Here is a 15,825-nt window from a genome sequence, read left to right on the forward strand (position 1 = left end):
CAAATACATCAACACTCTCCCAGCCCATTTACTTCCTTCCACATTCCTCAGTCGTTATTCGTAATCAATTTTACTATAAGCTTCGCTCACTTCAAAACTTGTCCAGCTCTTATCACCTTGCGCACCTTTATTTGTAGTCTTCCCGTGAGCGCCCAATGCGAGGCGTCCCACTGGCCTTCGGTTGCCATCGACTACTGATTGCACCCCTCATTTAAAGCAAACAACCGCATTTCCGAATATATGTCCTGGAACCATTACACCTTTCCACATACTCCCGGGTACCTCGTACCTATTGCATGCCCATAGCGCTCTGTGTTTCATTACGGCTGCATTTCTTTTGCCTGTTACTGTTATTGCTTTTCCCGGTGTTTCCGTATATCTATTGCCTTCGTTTATCCATATACCAAGGTATTTATATTCTTTTACCTGAGGTATTTCCTGGCCCTGGACTGCCACTGTCTACTTCACTGTTTCCATCGAATGCGAGCACACCTAATTTTTAACGCTAAATTTCAAACCTGAATTTTCGCCTTCCTGTCCACAGGTACTAACCAGACGTTGAAAATCACTTTGCTTCTTAGCTAGCAATACAATGCCGTCCGCATAAAATAAACCTGGAAGCTGCTGCTCTATTACTGTACCCGCCTGTTTGTATGGGAGATTAAACCAGAAATGACTTCCTACTAGCGCCCTCTCCATCCTCGCCATTTACATCATAAACAACAGTGTGGATAAAGAGCATCCCTGCCTCATTATCTTGTTGATATCAACTTTCTCCCCTCGCCTCATCCATTCCCATTCAGCGCAAATGGTATTTTCCAGGTAGATCACTCTCAAAAGCTGTAGACAATCGTCATCTAGGCCTTCCCCTTCCAGAATATCCCACAAAATGTTGCAGTCTACATTCTCGTACGCTCCTTTAATGTCTAAAACAGCCACACATAACGGTCTCCTATCTAGTTTTTGTATTTCAATACACTGATTAAGAACAAATAAGTCATCATCCAAACGCCTACCTATTTTGAATCCATTCTGAAGTTCTCCCAAAATGTCATTATTCTCTGACGCAGCTTGCAGCTTTAATTTATTTCCCTAAATTGCCAACCTGTATATTACCGATGTAATGGTCAACGGCCTATACGAGTGAATTTTTTCTTCCCCTTACCTCTATAAATTAAATTCATTCTGCTTTATCGCCAACTATCTGGTCTTCGTCTATCCTTTCAAGTTTTTTACACTGCTTTCACCAGAGCTTCCTTACTTTTTGGTCCTAGTTTATTAATCAGCCCAACGGGAACCTCGTCTAGTCCTGTGGCTGTGCGCTTAGTCGTGGAGCAGCCGAAAGCTTATTTTACGCGGGGGAACGTCGGTTACCCTCCAAATATATGAATTTCTAGTACGATCTAAAACTAAAAAGAGCAATAATACCAGTATTTGTGTTCGGAAATGCCATTCTGTGCTTAAAATCGGATATCTTGTCGGGCAAGGCGGTTAGCCTTGAGGGACTTCGGTACTATGACAAATGAGGCAATGCAAGGTGACATCGGTTGGGCCTATCTTGAACTCATAGAAACCCAGAGCAAAATTTGTTTTGAAGAAAGACTTATAAAATTCCATGAAAATAAATGGGCCGATATAGTGCACCAATATGTCTACCTCAAGAGCGAGGACACTAAATGAAGGAAGAGGTCAAGAAAGTAGGCAAACAAGTGCAAGGTAATTGGAAGTGTAAATAGACAGAGAGTCATCCAAAGGAAAGTGAGAGAAATCGATATGGCAAACTTGATGCAAAGCGTCGAAACAAGTGAATTCACGAATATTTAGAAACACAGACAGAAAGGAATCACCAGGGAAATTCTTTCTATTGAGAGTCCATCAGGTCTTGTTGAGAGGTTTGGGTTTTCACTGTCAGAACTGCGACAATGATCTACCAAAATTCATATAATAGCAAAACTAGCAACGCTGAAATAGCTTTGCTATATGAAGCTTCGCTAGGCTGCCTGAGAAGAAAAGCATGCCAGAGCCAATATTTGCAGCACGTTGTCTTATATCTTCGCAGAAAAATTCTGCAAACAACACAGCACATCGTACTTTAATGCCCAGATATTCACCCAGCAAGAACCGTAGATAATGTCCACCTTCCAGTATTGCTTGGATTCAAAGCGAATGAGAGCATCACGTGGTCAGCAGTCGAGGTAAGCAAGGGACGTTTATGGTACTGGTGGAAAAATTCAGGGAATATATGGATAATGACAGAGGCACTGTTGGCGTAGGACATTTTACAGTATAGACATAGACGTTGAGGTAAAACATGAAATTGAGGTAGGTAAAATGCTGTAGTGTAATATGTGAATATGGCAAATGAGTTACACCGAATCCCGCAAGGTGGAGGAAGGGCTAGGAAAGGAAAAATTGCCATCCACCCGCATGTAGCACGAAGCTACGAAAAAAAAAAAAAAAAGCTTCGCAGTTGAGGAAATACTCATCCCAGGTTAGGACCAGTTTTTCCTCAACTTCGAAGCTTTCATTCTGAGGAACCACTATAGGTATCGTTTGTAGCTTCGTGCTAAATTCGGGTGTATGACTATCTTTCTGTGTAATGTGTTGTAAAAGCTGATTAGCACAAGCAGGCTAGGTGGCTGTTCGTTGGCATCCCTTGTGATGCTCATAGGAATCATGATCATCATTTCCTTATGTCTAGAGCATGAGCCCTGGTAGACGTTTGCGAGTTCCCCCTTACCTGTTTCTGCTTCTTTCTTCCGCATGCAAAAGCCATAAGAGAAATGAACGAAAAGCAAAACCTCCTCCCTCCTACACCTTAGCTGTCATTCCGGCCAAACATGCTTGGAAGTTCATGGCTGATTTCACGCCAGAATCAGACTAAATAATATACGTTTCATAATTCCATATATATATATATATATATATATATATATATATATATATATATATATATATATATATATATATATATATATATATATATATATATATATATATATATATATACCCACATGTACATACTCAATAGCTGCTGCATGTTTTCAACTCGTAATTTTTTTTTTTTTTTCTGCGCGATGAGCGACTTCTTCGACGCTTTCTTCGGGCAAGTTTATCGATCTGAAACTCACTGTAAAATATGTCACACGCAGAACCATGAAAAAAAAAACATGTGCAGTTTATTTTACAACAATGACAATGTTTGTTTGGCAAAACTGAGTGCGAAAGTCATTCTTCTAGCAAATAACATATTTTCCGTTCTGCCCCGTAGTCTGTTGTATAGCAGTAGAGGCAAATAAGGTTGCAAACGAGCATTCTGCTTGATCGCAGGTATTGCGTGAATTGTGCTTAGAGAGCACGTCATGGCAATGTTTTCTATTACTTGTAATAGTTTGGTAATAACTTATATACCATCATAATGCACTCTACACAAAGTTATACAGTGGTGTAGGCAACAGTGTCTTGTTGGGCTTCATCTATACGTCTTATGTACGCGCACCTATTGATTGCTGTACGGTGAGCGGAAAATATGATACTTGCATTTAGAGCAATCCATCAGCGCAATTCATTAACATGTTGGTTACACAGGGGATTTGAATGGTGTCAACGTTCAATTCACGACAGCGAAAGAAGGCTGAAAAAATTGGAATTAACATTGCAAATATACGTTTTCTGCAAATCTTGCACAGACAGACTAAAGACTAAAACAGGTTAAACTCGGATTAAGTGTGGTACTGCCTCACAAAATGCGAGGCACGTCACAGAACGCGAAGCAGTTCACAAAAGGTGATGCACGTGGCCTGTCCTTCCTTGGGGCAAGCTACTATGGAGTACCCCCGCTCCGTTAAGGCCCAATCGTTTTTGTATGGAGCGCATCAGACTTCGAAAGCAGTTTCATGTTTTTTACCATCACAACTGAGATGATGCTCCACAAAGTAAACGACTCATCAGCTCTCCTTCTACGGTATCAACATTGGAGCAATACCCCTCATGAGAATACTTTTAATGCAGTTACGCTTCATCGCCATGGTCATTATTTGAATGTTCGGTCTCGCTAGGATCTCTGTGGGTCGAGACAATACTTCGCATACGGTATTCGCCGCCGTGTAAGAGCGTGTCAGCTGCATTCCAAATGACGGGCGCCGAATAACATTTCCTTCCAGCATCCCTACTTGGCACGTGTTGCGTTGCTCAGCAGCCACTCGGCGTTCGCGAGGCTCATCGCACTGACTAGCCGCGTTCACAAGTGCGCGAGAAACACTCATGCCGACTCGTTAGGCGACCTTTCCTCGTCGCCCGGCGCCGAACAGTCGACGCTGCCCTCGAAATCGCAGTTCCCTGTCTTGGCATTGAACAGCAGGCCGCCCTTGCAGTAGTGCGAGAACGTTTGCCCGCCATGGCAGCGGTAGAAGACGTGGCATCGACGCGCGACGTCCGGGTAAAATCCATCCGGCAGCTGGTCACACTCAAAGTGAAATCCCGGAGGCACGCCGTGGGCGTGGTGCAAGCGTGCAGTAGGCGTCTTCGACGTCGATGTTTTGGATGGCTTGCAGTTGACGCAGCCCCGGTGACGGGGCGGCGCACAGGACACCTTCTCAGGCACGTCGCACGTCTGTTTCACGGGGCTAAACAACAGACCCTGCGGACACTCGTACGTCTTGCTTTTGTTCTTTGCGCACACGTGATACCTCCGGCAGCCCGACCTGAAATCGGCGAAAACTCCCGTCTTCACGCACTTTATCCGGCGTCGTCTCGTCCCGCCCAGATGCTGTTGCGGGAAAGGAAGCAATGTGACTTCCCCGGTAGCAGTGACTGGAGGTGCTGCATCACCAACGGAAGACCCTGTGGAAGGGTCTGCTCTGGATGAACCATCTTGCGAGGTCGGTGCATTGACAGCAATGGGCGATGCTGCTGTGATTTCTGGTGCAGCTGGCGGCTTGCTGTCATAACTTTGTTCTTGGAAAGGCGCTGGAGAACTTGGTGCTTCAGTCGGTGTCCTAGTGGGTTCCCGTGCTGGTTGTTCTGTCGGACTCTGTGTGGGTGCCCGCGTCGGTTCCTGATACGCATCCGGTGGGAGCGTCTGTGTCACCCACGACCGCACAAGGGGCGCTTCGGTTACTGGTACGTGAGTGACCGGTGGTTGCGTCACTCGTGCCTGCGTCACTCGTGCTTGCGTCACCCGTGCCTGCGTCACCCGTGCTTGAGTGACTCGGGCTTGCGACACCGGTACTTGCGTTACTGTTGGTCGCGTCGCGGGTACTCGCGTCGCCTGTCCGCGTGTCGCTTCCCATGTTGGTGCTCGCGTAGCTGCCCATGCGGGCACTCGCGTTGCAGCCCACGCACCGTCCCACGAGTCAGACCACGTGGTTCTGCGTGTAGCAGTTCGGGCAGTTGCTCTTGTTGGCGCTCTTGTAGTTGCTATGCTTACCGGTACAGGGGCCGGCGTGGTTACGCGAGAAAATACGGGCGTGGTTTGTCGCGTCGTAGTTCTTTCAGTTGTTACGGCAGTGGTAGCCCGTGTAGTTTCTGTTGTGAACCGTGCAGTTGTTTCCGGCACGTAATCTGAATAATAGTCTATATCGTATTCAGGCACAAACTTTGGCGTAATTTTCCGTGTAGCTTCCGTAGTGCTGGCTTGCGTCGTTGGTGGCGTAGTTTCCGACGTGAGTTCCTCAGTAATCCGCGGCCTAGTAACCGGTGGCACTGTACTCGTTCTCGGCGCACTTTCTGGCGTAGCCTCTGGCCTGTAGTCGTTATTGGCCGGAGGCGCAGTTACTAGTGTATCTTCCAGTCGAGGTAGTGGGACACCTTCCGGAATTTTTCTTGGAAGAAGTCCTGGAACAGCTTCTGGGGTGCTTTGAGGTGTTGTCACTGGCACATTCTGACGTGCAACACCTGGAGTCACTTCTGCGGTAGTTTCCGGTGAAAATTCTGTATAATAATCTTCATACTCTGGCTCCACTTCGTGTCGTATGTCAGGCGCAGGCGCTGGCGTTGTAGTCGTTGTAGTCGTTGTCGTTGTTGTCGTCGTAGGCTCAGTTGTAGTGGGCGTAGTTGGTCGCGCCGTAGTCGCTGGCGTTGTGAATGCCGTGGTCGATGGCACTGGGGCGCGGGTAGCAGCTCGCGTCGCTGCCCAACTGCCTTGCCAAGTGGCTTCCCATGTAGTTCCTCTCGTAGCCGCACGAGCGCTTCCTCTCACAGATGACCGTGCAGTTGCAGGCACAGGCGCCGGCGTCGTCCACTCATAGGTGTATTGCGCAGTTGTTCGCCTCGTCGCGGTCGTAGTTGACACCGTGGTAGACGGTGTAGTCGTTGTAGTGCTAGCTTCTGTAGTGGTAGATGGTGGATCCTGTGGGACCGGTGGCTGCGTGACCGAGAAGTGTCGGTCCACATGACACAGGACGGAGCTGGAGCAGAGGAGAAGCACTTGGTTGAACCTAGTGCCTTTAGGGCACAACATGATTCTCTTTCGACCACCTTCGCACGAGTAGTACCTCGCGCAGTCGTGACCCATGGTCTCGTCGGGGTGGAGGCCATCACGCCTGCCGTCACAGCTGAAGTCGTCGTCGGCACTTCCTGGAAGCGAAAAGTCGGTCACGTCGGTGCCACGGTCGATATCGCATGCGTTCCTGTCAGGATCGAAGGCCGTTCCGGCGGGACAGCGGAAATTGAAGGCTCCAGCAGGAGCACAGACGTGGAAGTCCCGACGGTCCACGGATGGCAGCACCTCGGCAACTTCTCCGCAGTCGACTTCGAAGTCAGTGTCATTGAGTCGTACGATGGTTCCAGTCACTGAGATGGAGGCCCGTGGTCGCAGCGCAGCCCGAGAACAGCCTAGAATGGGGCGGCAAAGCATCCGCTCAGGGTCAAACGAGTGACCCCTGGGGCAAGCGTACGATACGCCCTCGGAGCCGACACACTCGTGCCAAAATCTGCATCCGCTGTTCTCGTCCACGAACAGTCCCGGTGAACCCTCAGGGCACCTGCAGGTTAAAATGTCAAGGAATCTCAGGTCAACGTACAATTTTAGCATTATTGTTGTAGTTTTTATTATCCTGTCACAGTTAAAAATTAAAACGTTTTATATTATCCTAGCTCAAACATATTGATGCGGCATGCAAAACACGGCTCGTAACTAAAGGGTGCATATAACCGGTAAAAGACCACCATCACTGAAACATTCGTTCGCATATGTACGAATGAGTAGTAGTAATAGTATTTATTTCGGCCGTATTATACAATATGCCCCCGAGGAGAGGCTAAAGGAGGCATATAAATCATGCATCCTGACAAGGCCTTATACCCGGATTACAAGTCGTGGCACCGGTGGCGAACAGGCAAAACACATAATTCTCAGGAACGCTGCTCACTAAAATTAATACCACAAAAAGACAAAAAATATACGGCAACACTAATGATAAAGAACTCCCCAAATATTTAACAGTAAACAAGAAACAGAAAACGCTTCGGGGAAAACAAATACATTAGTAAATCAGTAAAAGCAAAATAAACCAATTCATGCCTATTGATATGTATCAAGCTTATACACAAGGAAAAACATATTTAGTTTCAGTCAGGTCAGGTTTTATATGAGCTGCAAGACAATGTCCGTGCAAGTGGAAGGGTCGTACATCAATTCGCGACTGCGCTGACATATAGAAAATAATTTAGCAAGTAGCAGGCAGTGCAATTATGTTTAGCTCTCATAGTTTTCGGATGTCAGCGCCGTCGTCTAGCCTTGGGAACACCCGCCACTACAGGCACCATGTTGCAACTCATCTTGAATGTGACTGCACAGTCGCCCACAAAAGTTTACGGATCACGGGATCTCGGGGAACGTTGAATTTCCGAGCACTCTGTAATAGCAAGCAGGAAATGCGTGCAACAAAATGTTGTTTGCGTATACCAGTAGAGCCTGGAAATGTGAATACGAAGCTGTGTTGTCAAGTTGCGGAGCTTTTTCTCAGTTCCCGTGGTCCCTGAACTTTTGTGATCCACTCTAAATTAATATATAAGAATAGTTTGCTGGGCTTTATTTTTCACCTCACCGAACACTGATGGCAAAATAAAAACTGCGCATTCTACTAACAATGAGACATACTCTAGATCGCCTCTTTCTTTTCTTCTTCAGAAGTATTGGGGCTTTTTAATTTCAAATTTCCCTAATTCAGTGTTAATGTGACTGGCGCAAATTGTTCTTGCTTTCCTTACGGCATCGCGTCTTAGCGCTTTCCCTAATTGGAAAACACTCCAAAATACGTCAATTTTTTCACTTTCTCGGTAGCTCAACCATTCCCTCTTTTCTCTGCACAGTTATCCTTGATTAGACTCCATGTATCTCTACCTGGCTAAACATACTACCTATATCGGGAGTTTGTTGAAAACATGAACTTTTTAAACTCCCTGCGACCGCGCAGTTCCAGTGCTTGACAAGATTTGCTCGAAAAAATGGACAGCACTTGCCGAAAAGTACTAAAATGAATTATCGACTAATTATAATCTTAGCTAATACGCTTATTGACTAACTACCTAACGCACCATATTGTTATTTACAAATTGTATACAAAGGCTTTGTGGGGCGTATCCACTTGGAAAGACTTCTCCGAGTGACGCCAGTTTCGACAAATGCATTCCCATTGTGTGCGACGAAAAATATTGGCATTAAAGTCACTTTTGTGTTTCGCTGTATAAAACAGCGCTTTAGAGAAAATAATGTGGAATAGGACATTTTGACGGCTGGTTTGACGGTTATACATCGAAACAGGGGCCATCATCAAAATCAGTTCTAAGCAAACTTGCCTTGTGAACCCACCCGCTACATTTTAATGATTGCATTATTTCCTGCAAAGTAACGAGTTAAATACCTTGCATTAAAATTTTTGTAATTTTCATTATGCATTGTGATTTTTAACACAAAATATGCCCACCTCTTCGAGAAATACAGCTCAAGGAATAAATTTATGCTATCTATCACAAGCATTTCTTTTATTCTGCATGGTTTAACAAAAACGTAATATATATTCCGGAGGTTTCAACTAAGCTGTGCCAAGGCCAAAATGTAACAGTTGTGCAAAGAACTCGGTACAGCTCAATTCATTTTGAGTAACTGAACATGTTCTTTACTCAAGTCATCATCAAAAATAAGTTATTCAATTTAGCGCAGGATATTCAGTGGAAACACTGCAGAATCACCTGAAAATGTTCATTTTATTTCTTTCCATCAGAATACCCACCATGGTAGCAACTTCGTCGTTTCACAAAAGTACAAGTAACCTGAAAATCAACACTTGACTAGTAGATTACCCACCGCGAAGCTTTGACTATTTTGCACGTATCGGAAAAATAATCTGCGTTGCAGAGAAATCAAACGTTTCAAGCAAAAATAATTGCTATGAGGTGAAGGCCACGACCATCACCTCGGATGCAACTGGGCAAGGGGCCTGCTGGCATTTCATGGTATTACAAATCACAGATAGCCGCAGGAGGTGAATGCATCCCTATTCATTGCCGAAAGCTCCTAAATCTTTCCGCCGTCTGTCAATTGCAACAGCGGCTACAAAGCTTCCAGAATTTGTATGTCATATTTACTGTTTCGGATCATTGCCCCATTTCCAGCATCGCTTCCTGCAGGCATCTAGGCGAAATAGAAAGCCAAAATTCTTGTCTTCGATCCAAATCGGTTGCTTATGGCCCATTAATAAATTTTACCTGCGTGAAGCATCGGTCATTCACTGGAAGCACGTTTATAGATCGTTAATTAACTGCGTGCAAGTCCCCAGTCCGGTAGTACTGTTCTACACGCATGTGTAACTGGCCAGAGCTAGTGAAATCGGTTAGTACATGTTTACAGCCGCGAAGCAAGAGAACGAGGAAGGCGAACTGGAGGTGAAAAATATCGCTCGCCGGGAAAGTACGAAGGAGCGCCAGCGCGCAGCAATTACCGCCACGTAGAGGAAAGCGTGGGTAATGTTGAGCGAATAGAGGAGGAAAAACGAGTTGAAGCGTCGCGGAGTACGAAGGTAAACAGCGGAGCACCGGGTTGACTTTCTCTGGCAGTTGCTGCAGGTTTTGTTTGCGATACAGACGTAGTGGGTTTCCTCTCGCGCACCGTACACGGTGTGCGAGTGAAAGGGCGGGGCGCTTTCACTGGGGGCCACCATTACTGAAAACTAGTTTATGTACATTTGGGGGTACTCTTGAGGCAGGTTGTCCGCACCCGGCTTTGTGACGCAGTTAGCGAAAAGCAGCTGTGCCGTGTCGCGCAGTTAGTTTCGCGTGTGCTGAATCTTACGAGGCCGAGTATGCGACGCACTTTACGTCGCCCCCACCAACACGCACCTCCTTTCGGCACTCACGCTTGTCGAAAGCGCGACGAGCGGTTGTCAAGAGTGATCACACGAGAGTGTGTTGCTTGCGCCGACAGAACGCGCACAAGACAACGCCGATGAGCTCAAAAACGAGGAGTTTATAACTCGAAAATTCCGTCTTCTTAACGATTTAAAACAGCCTTTGCACCCGCGCATTAGTCTTGAGTGCGAGTACAAGGCATTCTGTGAGCATCTAGCATGGTCTGGCTGAGAGCCTGTGCGGTGGCAATCTGTGTGTACGGAACGTAGCATCGCGTCGGCGAAAGCCAAGCTGCGTCGGAAACGCGCCAGTCGCCCGTGTATTGGTGCTCCGAAATGGCCGGGAACGGGACAACGTTTACAAACCACAAGTTTTATTCATATTTTGTTATTGTTTGCGATGAAGGAAATATTTTCTACGCCATGTACGTAAAAGTGAATTCCTGTTGTTTGTAACGCTGCTCTTTCACCCCTTTCGCACTTTCGCCTCTACACGCAGTTTCCCTATGAGGTCTAAATACCAAAATAACACACGCTTTTAATTTACGCTCTTTCAGCCGATGTCGTCCGGTGGAGCTACGACTACTTACCTGGTGCCACAGCATTGGATGAATGCGCAAAAAGGCCAGAACAAGCATTTATATAGCACAAAACAAACATTTCCTCATTTCACAAGGCGTCTTGCGTCTAATTTATGAAATTGCACGTTGCATAGATTCCATCAAGGCTTGTAAAGGTTCTTTGCAATCATTTCTACTAGATAATAAAACGACTCCCGACAGACCGCACGCGGTTGAGCAGTAGAAGCGAAAAACAAAAACAAAAAATACGCCGCGCCGATCAGTGCAGCCGCCGTGACGCCTACCAGCTAGCGTTCAAAACACGCACGCCATAACAGAAACCGGAAGTGTGGTCCAGGCATTAATGCCGGCGGGTTGGAGCGCTACTGTCGATTCGGCTAATGGAGCAAAGAAAATCGAAGGAGGGTCCCTGCCGTCACTCTTTGTGACGCTTACACTCTTAAAATTTTCACATCCTTATGGGTGTAATGCGGGTGTATTGATCTTTTCACCCTTGTAAACACCCTTGAAACACCCTTTTTTAACGGAAAAGGGTGTTCAACAAGAAAACACCCTGGGAACACCCCACTCTATCTAATTTACACCCTAATTATAAGGGAGTAAGGGAACAAGCTTACAGTATATGATAAATGAACATTGTCAGTTAAGGCGTTGATATTGGCTATACATGAAACGCGCGCTACCTGCGCTTGAATCAGGTAGCTGGAATGATTAGATCGGGGCATCTAGGCAGCAGCGCACTGGCTCCGAACAGCGATCAAAAATGAAGTTTCCCACGAATGTTGATATCGAACGGATGACACTAACGCGCAGACTTTATATAGCCAGATATCTGCAAAAGGCTTCATATGATCAATGGCAAAATATTTACAATGCTATCACTGAACACTTAAAGGTGTGCAACCAGTTAAACTGGGAATGGTTAGGAGGGAGGGCTAACGGTAAATAGCTCACCAACTTATTTATTTATTTATTTTCAATACTGCCAGTCTCTTTATCGAGACCATAGCAGGTGGGCATATTGTTACAATGTAAGCGTTGATACAACATTATTCATAGAACATGTGAATACGAAGGCATTACTAAATCATGACCAAGGAGCTTACTGCTAATCATTGCTTTCTACCGTTACTAACGTATGGGGCCGAAACTTGGAAGTTACCAAAGAAGCTTGGGAAGACGTTGAGGACCGCGCAACGAGCGATGGAATAAAATTATTAGGCATGACGATAATAGACTGGAAGACAGCGATGTGGATTAGAGAGCGAATGGGGATAGCTGATATTCTGGTTGACATTAAGACGAAGAAGACTTACGGTTTGTAGATGACATTCGCATACTCAGCAACGCTGCAGACTATTTGCAACAAACGTTTGAGGACCTTGGCGAAGAAAGTGTAAGAGTCTGATTGAGAGTTAGTATGCAGAAGAGAAAAGTAATGTTCCGCAGCCTGGCGAGAGAACGAATGTCATGGTCGGCAGTCAGCCTCTAGAACCTGCGCAGAAATACGTTTATTGAGGTTAATTACTCGCAGGGGTCTCTGATCAAGGAAATTAACAGAAATAAAGAATTAGCTGGAGAGCTTACGGCAGGCATTACTAAATCATGACCAAGGAGCTTACTGCTAATCATTGCTTTCTACCGTTACTAACGTATGGGGCCGAAACTTGGAAGTTACCAAAGAAGCTTGGGAAGACGTTGAGGACCGCGCAACGAGCGATGGAATAAAATTATTAGGCATGACGATAATAGACTGGAAGACAGCGATGTGGATTAGAGAGCGAATGGGGATAGCTGATATTCTGGTTGACATTAAGACGAAGTCGTGCTCGGCATACATTGCAAAGCGTAAGGGAGAGAACTGCTGGTCTATTGGAGTTGCAGAATGGGCGCTAAGGGAAAGGAAGCACAGTAGAGGACGGCAGATAATAATGTGGACGTGATGGAATTGGGAAACTTGAAGACACGAGGAACCAGTTAGCACAAAACAGGGGTATTGGAGATCGCTGGAGAAGCTTTCGTCCTGCGATGGACGTCAAAATAAGCTGATGATGATGATGATTATGTGACGACATCCATGCCAGCTTCCCGGCATGTCATTCATGTTATGTCATTCACGTTCTGATAGCTCGATTTACGTCGATCGCGGGGGGGGGGGGGGGGGGCTTAGTAGCGGCGTAGCCAAGTGGGGCACGCCGGGTACTTGTAACGCTCACTAACAGTAAATTTTTTGCTACTATGGCAATGGCCCCGCTCCTTCCTCCTCCACGGTCAATTGGGACCCCCCCCCCCCCACCTCACACGCAAAAATGTTCTGCCTACGCCACTGTGGGGAGGGGGGTGTAAGATTGCTCTAGACCCCTCCCCCTAACTTGTCAACGGAAACGGGGGAGGGCAGGGCAGCTGCCGCCGGGCCGCAAACCTTAGGCAGCCCAATGGGGCTGCCTAAGGCATTGCCCAGGGAGCGCTGCGAAAAAGGTGCTAAAAAGCGCCCTCTGTTCTAAAATGGGTCGTACCAAGCTCGGTCGTCTGCTTCGGAAAGCACGTTTACAATATGGACTCCCCACTTTCGGTTGTGTTGTATCACGGTCTGCAGCGAATATCGGGCGCCGAAGATTTTTTTCAGGGGTGGCACGCTGCGTAAAGGCAAGAAATTATGCAGTGTCAAATACGTGCACGCCGTTCAAGAATTAGGCGGCGAAGTTTTAGCACGTATCAATCGCAAGCGAAGCGAGTCGCGTACGAAGTGGAGCTACACGTAGGGTTTGCACGCAAGCTGCTAGATTCAGGCGCACAAACGCGAGGAAATGCTTGCTATATATGAATCCACAGCAGCGATAAGCAGACATCATGTGTACGGAACTGCTCGAGCACGACAGTACGCGCCGCGATGTACGAACTGCTTGAGCGCACGATCGTACGCGCCGCGACGGCAGCGGTCTTTCGACATGCCGCGAAACGGCGCGGCCACCTGTAATCTTTGTTGACTGCATGCCGCTAAACAAGTAGTTATGCCTGCGTTGTAGTAGCGGCCATCTGTCCCTTTTAGTAACTGGTAATAACTGATGCAATGCATATGAGCTCGAACGTACGTGCGAATCGCGCTGCAGCGCGAGCTCGTGCGCTGCTCGCTGATGTAGCTTTTAATGACAGCGTTCGAACATCGATGTGCTGCAATCAATACTGCCTTGCTGCGCTGCCTCAACGTGCTGGCTTGAGATCAAGGATGAGCGCATTTAACTCTCTTAACCTGTGCTGCTCGTAGTGGAGTAGTGAATTGTCATCGAATGAGCCCGACCATTTGTGCTCATTTGCACACACCTGGTCACTTCACCACTTCGCATCGGTCGAATTGTTAATTGTCGCTGTGGCCGGGTCTCGAATCGTGAATTACCAGCCATGCCCGCTGCTATGTCGGTCTGCTGTCGGGAATGTAGGTGCAAAAGACCGCAATTTAGAACGCAGATAATCAAGCAAGCTTCAAGACAGGCGAAGCAGTCAGCATGGCGCGAAGTTTCGCTTACGCAGAGCGACGAACTGAGCTATGCAGCGCGCCCGACACTACACTTCGTGAGGCCTTGAAGGAAAACGGTAGAATCTGATGTTGGGATTCAGGCCTTCTTGTTCATGGCAGCCCAAGACGCAGAAGTAATGACGGTGACGCCTTTTCGAGGCTGGGCTAGGTCTCTCCAGATCGGCGTCACCGATTCCTTCTGCTCCCAGCATTACGTCCCACGGCACACGGAGAGTCCGTTTTCGTTAAACTATAGGCTGCGGCGAGCTCGCAGCGTGGTCGGCGTGGTCTGTGAGAAGTGACGAGCCTTTTCGCACTCGCAACAGGGCAAAAAAAAGTGCGAATCGACGCAAAACTCGGCCTAGAAACGTGCTTCGCCACAGCCAGGGCTCAATACGACCCAAGCTGGTACGACCCAGATGTCGTTTCCCGCGCCGCCACCAGGCGCCGCTACTATACCTCAAACTCCAGCGCAAGACGCCCATTACCGACTGCATTTCCCTTTGGACGTGAATACTGCTCTAATGTCATTACACTGTAGGATTCGTGGCGGTTCGAGGGCATGCGACAGTAAAAAAAAAAACACATACAGCCATCACCAAGTCTTAGCTTGAGCAGATCTTTGGGAGCTGGGCAAGACTCTCGTCAAAAAAAAAGAAAAAAGCTTGGCACCCCTCTTACATGCATTGTCAACTCTGGGTCACCGCTGACTGCACATTTCCGGTAAAAAAAATCACACAGGAACTCCTCTCGGATTTGTCTAAGTATGCCTAAGCATTGTGACTCTTCCTCATCAACACGCAGTCCATGTCGTTATCAATGTTATGAGACTTGATCCGACGACTATAAGCGACAGCGCTGCGGCGACACGAGCTGCTGAGGTCGGCGGCGCCAAGTGAATGGTGGAAGCAAAGCACTGCAGGTGGCGGGGCCAGGTGCGCTGGTGACGTTCCGTTCGTTTTGAGCCGTTATCGCTCTTTAGCACTTCTCATCCGCGTCGAACCATTATCAACCATTCTCCGGCGGCGGCTGCTTGTAACACGGCCGCGCGAACCGTATCTTGAAAGCGAACAGCATTGTGGACAGAGTGGGCCCACTGCTGAAAACTTCACGCGCTGTGTTCTCACCGTTTACTTCGCTTTGAAATACAGACGCGCGTACACCTATCTTGAAGGCGATCTGTGGAAAGCGCATAGTGCGGCATGAGCTGAAAGCTTCGTGAGCGCAGTGTTCTCGCCGCTTCGGTCGCGTTGAAGCGAGAGCTAGCACGAAGGTGAATTCACTCGCTGCAGTGGGTTCTATTTTGAAAGATATCGTGCGGTGCGGATTGACGGACGGATGGTTTTTCTTGTTGGGTAAGTATAGAAATGCTTACGTTATAAAA

General features: G+C 47.2%; 1 protein-coding gene across 1 annotated transcript in view; it reads right to left on the reverse strand.

The window, feature by feature from the left end:
* Nucleotides 1–3,160: 3,160 nt before the first annotated feature.
* Nucleotides 3,161–15,825, reverse strand: part of LOC126526345 (uncharacterized) — a 36,251-nt gene continuing 23,586 nt past the window's right edge. The window contains exon 6 of the mRNA XM_072284074.1: nucleotides 3,161–6,983. Within this exon, the coding sequence (XP_072140175.1) occupies nucleotides 4,262–6,983 (2,722 nt within the window). The 3' untranslated portion in view covers nucleotides 3,161–4,261. The remainder of the gene's footprint in view (nucleotides 6,984–15,825) is intronic.

Source organism: Dermacentor andersoni, chromosome 8 (genome assembly GCF_023375885.2).
Source record: "Dermacentor andersoni chromosome 8, qqDerAnde1_hic_scaffold, whole genome shotgun sequence".
In the NCBI taxonomy this organism is placed as follows: Eukaryota; Metazoa; Arthropoda; class Arachnida; order Ixodida; family Ixodidae; genus Dermacentor; species Dermacentor andersoni.